General features: G+C 32.5%; 1 protein-coding gene across 2 annotated transcripts in view; it reads right to left on the reverse strand.

The window, feature by feature from the left end:
• Positions 1–87: 87 nt before the first annotated feature.
• LOC105145470 (uncharacterized) overlaps positions 88–6,495 on the reverse strand; it is a 10,518-nt gene continuing 4,110 nt past the window's right edge. The window contains exons 3-7 of one of the 2 annotated variants that reach the window (XM_011055006.2): positions 5,179–5,263; positions 4,621–4,806; positions 3,347–3,436; positions 2,142–2,310; positions 88–1,898 (exon numbers count right to left, since the gene is read on the reverse strand). In XM_011055006.2, the coding sequence (XP_011053308.1) occupies positions 794–1,898; positions 2,142–2,310; positions 3,347–3,436; positions 4,621–4,806; positions 5,179–5,254 (1,626 nt within the window). In that variant the 5' untranslated portion in view covers positions 5,255–5,263 and the 3' untranslated portion in view covers positions 88–793. Of the gene's footprint in view, positions 1,899–2,141; positions 2,311–3,346; positions 3,437–4,620; positions 4,807–5,178; positions 5,269–6,495 lie in introns of both variants that reach the window. The other variant, XM_011055005.2, reaches the window with a different exon arrangement.

A 6,495-nucleotide genomic window follows, 5' to 3' on the forward strand; every position in this document is an offset into this window, starting at 1 on the left:
ATTCAGTTAGTTTAAATTTAATTATAACAAAAATTCAATAATTAAAAACTAAATTAATAATTATACATATGAAAGGTACATGGTATATACATATACAGCGCGTTATATTTATTTATTTATTACAGAGTCAATAAATAACTTAATAAATACATAAATCATAAATATTCATTTGCTCTTAATAAATAACGTTAAATTAATCGAGCAAATTATTATGGCTGAGGTCACGAATAATTCGAGATATATTATATATATGTATAAGTCTTCCTTATAAACAGAAAATTCTCTACATAATAAAATAAAATCCTTCTAGAATTTTGTTTCCAATACATAAATATTTTCTATTTACGCAATTCTATTTGAGCCTTCTCTCAAGAAAGCTCTTCCATCTTCGCTGTAAAATCTCGTATCTCAGTCTCCATATTATTTAATAAATATAAAATTAACTACATTAAGAAATAAAGTAATTGTGATAGCGAAGTAAACTGCTTATTTTCTAACAATCCAGTTATTGTAAAATAGCAGTTGTAATTGAACTTTTTTTTATAATTATTGTAATTAGAAGATAATGAAATCAGAATGAAACACGCACATTTTTGACAAAATTGCATGTCAAGAAATGTTGATTCTTCCAATCTTATCACTGTCACAATTATACCAAAATCTACCGAATCTTCGTTAATCCAAACAAAACATCTTGAGTTTTGTTAGATTGACGAACTCATGGTCAGATAAGAAGGACGAGCTTTCTTTAATTTCCAATTATCCTACTGACTGAAGTAATGATCTGTACACTTCAAAGCCTCATAACTTTGCTTTGACGATTTCCGCTGTAATGCCTCTTTCTGGCAAGAAATCCCAATTCAAGGCCGTAATCCTCATCATCATGCTCGACATTAGTTTGATTAGATTTTCTATTTTCTTTGCTCTTCTTCTTTTTACCGCCAGTATCTATAAGAGCACTCAACATGGCATCTTCTTCCTCGTCATCATCGTCATCGTCATCTAAATCGGCAAGATCTTCAGCCTTTTCGTCCTCGTCATCATCGTCGTGCTCTTCATGCTTCTCATCATCCAGTTTGTCGTCGTTCTCTTCATCTTCGTCTTCATCTTCCTCTTCATCATCCTTATCATCGTCATCGTCGTCTTCAAGACTATCATCCTCGTCATCGAGGTCTTCATCATCATCATCTAAAATATCATCATCATCATCATCCTCATCCTTAATAGGTTTCTTCGCTGGTTTCTCAGGATCATGGATGGCGTTTACGCTAGTCGATGTCACCGTAGGTTTCTTCTTGTCTCCAATGACTCCTTTCTTCACTTTATTGACAGTCAATACTTTATCCGGTTTCGCGGTGTACACGATTTTGTTGGAGGATTCCGTGATTTGTTCATTATTCTCATCAGTACTGTCTTCAATATTATTCTCGGTCAATTCTGTATCTTCTTCTTCTTCTTCTTCTGTTTTGAATGGTTCCTGAGTGCTGTCGTGTTCTTCATAGTTAGCTTCCTGCTCGTTGTTGATGGGCAGCTCATGATCCTCCAATGATGCGGGAGTCGTTGGCCGTGGTAGAATTGGTATAGTGAATTCCAATAACGGTGCCGTGGTAGTAACTTTAGGTCTTGTCGGTACATCATCATCGCCAGTAAAGATATCCAATAGAGCACTGAAACCTAATGGATCGTCATCGTCATCATCATCATCTGATTCTTGTGCATCAACTTCAGAGCCATCGGGAACGGAGTTCGTGATGGGTCTTTCATCATCTTCATCGTCGTCGTCATCATCCGAACCTAGCCCGAAAAAATCATCATCGTCGTCTTCTTCTGAAGCAGCATCTGTCTCGACAGTTGGAAGTGGTTCAGCCGGTCGAAGCTTCAGACCGTCTGGACCGAATCTAAAATTCAAGATCGAATTACGAAATACTAGTTTCCACATAACATAGTTCTCTAAGAAATAGAACGTTTAGAATAAAGAAGGTGCCTCAGAGAGTAATATGTGGAATGTGTGTAATGTGTGGAATATTTTAATAAATAATTTACATATTAAATCTTTTTATCTTTCTTCTTTACGAATTTTTTTTTGTATCTCGTAAAGGAGAAAAAAATTCAAATTTACTATTTTTTTTCATTGTAAGTACCTGAAACAACTAACACGAAGAGTAGCCTCTAACTCGGTAGGGGATTGCAGTTCCAAACCGAGGCACGCTTTAAAGTGATTCTTTGCGTCGCGTTGGATGGAATAAATTCTGCCACAAAATTTGGTGAAGCCACCAGGTAACGGTACACACACAGGCTTCGGATTCTTTCCTGAAATTTATAATATCCGATGCATATACAACTCAAACTTTATATATTATAATTCTTTCCAAATCTTTCACCGAAATTTTGAAATAATATACATTTAATAAATAAAAAATAAAATAAAATATTAAAACAATTTCATTAAAATATAAGTATTACTGAAAAAGTGTCTCAGATACTTATATTATCTGATGCCATGATATCTGAAACCTGTATAGTTCAAACAAATTGAGGTCGTCAAACGCGATTAAAAAAGAAGATAAACACACTCGACGTCGAAAAACCGTTTGTGTAAATACTTTCGCTCCGCTAGAGTCTGACACGAATTCGTCGAGTGGCGCCTGTACGTCACTGTTGACTTCGTAATACATTTTTTCATGAACGCACATACCAAAGAAATCATATACGGAACTGACACGATAATATGAAATGTAACTACAACGAAGCAAAAGTATTTTTTACATAGTATCGTATAGTTTCGCGTTCTTTAAAAGGAAGTAAAAGTTTCAAATGCCATGTATGCCATGCAGTCTATCGACAAATTCCAATGACAATGACAAACATACTGCCGGGTGAAAGTCGAGTTACAGCTTCCTGGACATTACGTTAATATACATCTACCAAACGTTGATTCACTCGCAATTAACACACTTTTCTTGTCAATATTGTCGAGCGGTACACGTGCATGATTTAGTCTTTTGCAAGGCACGTGACATAAATTGTTCATTAAATAAAGAGATATATGCTCTCAACGTCTATCAAGTTTAATTTTTTCATAACTTATAACTGTATTGTTCCAAATCAACAATTACTGGAATCACGCGAATAAAAAGAAATCTTATTGTATTTTATTAGGAATTTTCTATAATTATTCAATGTTATTTTTTGTTTTGTTTCTTTCGTTTTTATAATATCACGTTAAAATTACGTTTTTAGACTCTACCATTTATTTAAATTTTCTCTATAATAAATAATTCACAGGAGATGTTGATTAATCAGAGAGAAAGAACTGTTAATCATCACTGACAATGAATGTGATTACCATTAACAATCGTGCTGGTTAATATGTTGTCGCCAAAGCTCAGTTGAACTGCTAAATTATCACCCTGAAGGTACTGCAACGAAGCACATCCTAGAATTTCAAATACAGAAATTCTTTTATCAGAAAAAATATATTTATAAAAAATACATAATAAATTTTATTATGAAGAATTGCAGAAAAATTGCAAAATTATATTTTATTATGAAAAAATGCAGAATTAAATTTTATTTCATGTAAAATATAATTAAAATAAACATGAAATAGGGTAACACTGGCAAATACGCCGCGCTGGGATTTACGCCGCAGAAGTCAGAAAAAATAAAAGGAGTGGAGGATAATTTTCCTGCAACTCTAACTCTGTTACATGCCTTTATGTTATACTAGTATTGTGTCATGATTTCAGTTTCTTACTGTTAATATTAATATGAATACAAATTATTGTGAGTTGAATCGATTTGTTACTGTAATAAATAGCGTCATCATAAATTATAATTTACATACAATAATTACTGTAGAGAGCGTAAAAGACATAGTGATCATTTCGTGATACATAAGTGTAGAATGTTTTATAGCAAAATACAAGTGCTTTGCTCTTTTATAATTTGTTTAGTTTATTATTTTGTATGTCCTGTTTTGGATATACAATATTTTTAGCGGACGGGATTTATGCCCAAAGCATACAAAGTGTTCAGATTGGATTCAGTGCACTAAATGCAATAAACACATTACATGAAATATGTACTTCATGTAATAACATTTGTAATATGTAGGAAAATTGTAATTATTATCTATTATTCTATATACATATTTATCATTCTTATTCCTTAATAAAATTTTGTAAACATATTTTAATTATTATGTCATTTTATGTATAAGTATTATTTATAAATTTTTCGTGAGCCGTAACATACCCCCATCCCTATGGGATATACAACAAAAATCCAAGGGTTTCAAAAAGTTCTTTTTTTAATACGAAACATAAATATTTTGGATTTCTATTTTTTTTTCATAGTAGTAGATAGTACAAAATTTTTACTGATATAGTGCATTTACCTTAAAAATAGTAAATAATACTTAATAAATTAAGTTTTTCTTAGGTGCGGCGTATATATCGGAGTTATCCTGTATAACACAATATACGAAATAACACGGTACTTCAGATAACAAACGCATTAAAATTTAAGTGCAGTATGGAGACAAGTATATAATTATATATTTGCCTTTCCATACTGCACTTTCATTTTTAGTGCATAATTACATTGCGTGATAATTACCCGGTCCTTTCAGCTGGACAAGCGGTATGTGAAAGTCCCGACAGCAATTGCAAATGTTCTCATTGCAGGTGCAGTATCGATTTACACTATCGGTCGCTTGTTTTAGCGACATCGTTGATAAATCTATGTCACTCTGTTTTACATTATTCGCGGCACGAGCCACCCGATGCGTCGCCTCATTGTGATCTGTGAACAGTTTGTAATTTAAATCTGCAAAATTCGTGTCAAAATTCATAAATCCTATTTATAATTTTATGCGGCGTGGAGTAAAATTACGAGCAAAATTTAAAAGTGTACACATAAAATGTATATAAAAAATACATACGTGCAATAAAATATATATATATATAATTTTAAATAAAAATTTTGAAATCCTGAAATCTTTTAATTTAAGACAATATAAAATGAATTTTAAATAAGATGATTACTACTTATTTTTATATACATTCATATGCACAATGAAATCTGTATAAAAATTTATTTCTATGTTTTCGAAATTTTTATTTTTGCTCTTCTATTATTATTATATTTTTTTTTTCCTAAAGCTGTTTCTCTCACCAATTACTCGACCATAAGCCGCAAAGGCCACCAACAAGAGGATCAGCAACAGCTCAAAAATCGTCGATAATCGCATCTTTCCACTCTGTTCTGGAAACAATGCCAAGAACATGTGATGCGGTTATAATATTATTGTGAAAAATACCCATTTTACATGTAGTGGCACGCACGTTCCAGTCTTATTACAGTTTCTTTCGTTCGATTCTAATAAAAAGGCACGACAATAAGAACTGTAAAAGATAGATTTTACGCACGTGCCGTAATTCTAAATTAGCATGACGAATGTCATTTTGTAGTTTTATACCTGCTTTATATAGTATATTTTTCTATTATACAATAAAATTTTTTTCAAAGATTAAATTTTTTTAACAGATAATAATCAGTATATCTCATTTTATCACTAAAATGAAATATTTACATATTTGAATTAACATAACTGCAACATTTTTTTAAAAATCATTCAATTGATTAAGAATTTCCAAAACTTTTAAGTTTTTTTTCACATAATTTTAGTAAAATATCTAGATACCTATATTTTATACATACAATTACTAAACTTTTTCTCGAAAGCTCGTTTCATCGATTAAGCAACTTTTGAGATCGCACTGATCAATTTTACGCAGTGTGCATTTACCTTACCAAAGACCACAAAAAAAAATAGTACGTTGAATGTATTTCTTTTCTCATAATCATTTCTCCCGCCTTCCGATAATTATCCCATAACCCTCGTTGGCAAACAATAGAGACACTCGTTCCGCTCATCAATTGTTGAGGTAGAGCGATAATTTCATACTTCTACTTCCCGATTCATAAAAATATCTCTACCAGAACCATCGCGATACTTTTATCTTTCAAATAAACAACCGGATGAAACGTCCCAGACGCGGAAAACGTTCTTCTTCCGGTTTTAAACACGAGTTACTAGCGACCGGTTGACCCAAATCCCGGTCACGGTCAAAGGCGTGCGCATAAGAAAGGCGCTTACTCGAGAGACTCGATGGCAGACTTTAGTAGCACGAGAAGATGCGTAGCTTTACGCGCGGGACAAACACTCATGTCACCGTTATAAAGTGCGTTACATATGGTCAAGGTGTTGGATACGATCAACACTACGTTTTGACACATCGTATGTGAGATCGATTCCTCACGCGTCGCTTCATACGGAAACCAAATCGCGGAAGTGATCGTGCGAGAAGCAAACTTAATTGAACGGAAATCTATAACGGTGATCTATAAAATAATTTCTATATATTCTTGCTTCATAAATTTACGCTTGTCAAGAAATAGTAAATAGATAATAAATATTCATTAATCTTA

The sequence above is a fragment of the Acromyrmex echinatior genome, chromosome 4, assembly GCF_024713525.1.
Source record: "Acromyrmex echinatior isolate Ae372 chromosome 4, ASM2471352v2, whole genome shotgun sequence".
NCBI classification, from domain to species: domain Eukaryota; kingdom Metazoa; phylum Arthropoda; class Insecta; order Hymenoptera; family Formicidae; genus Acromyrmex; species Acromyrmex echinatior.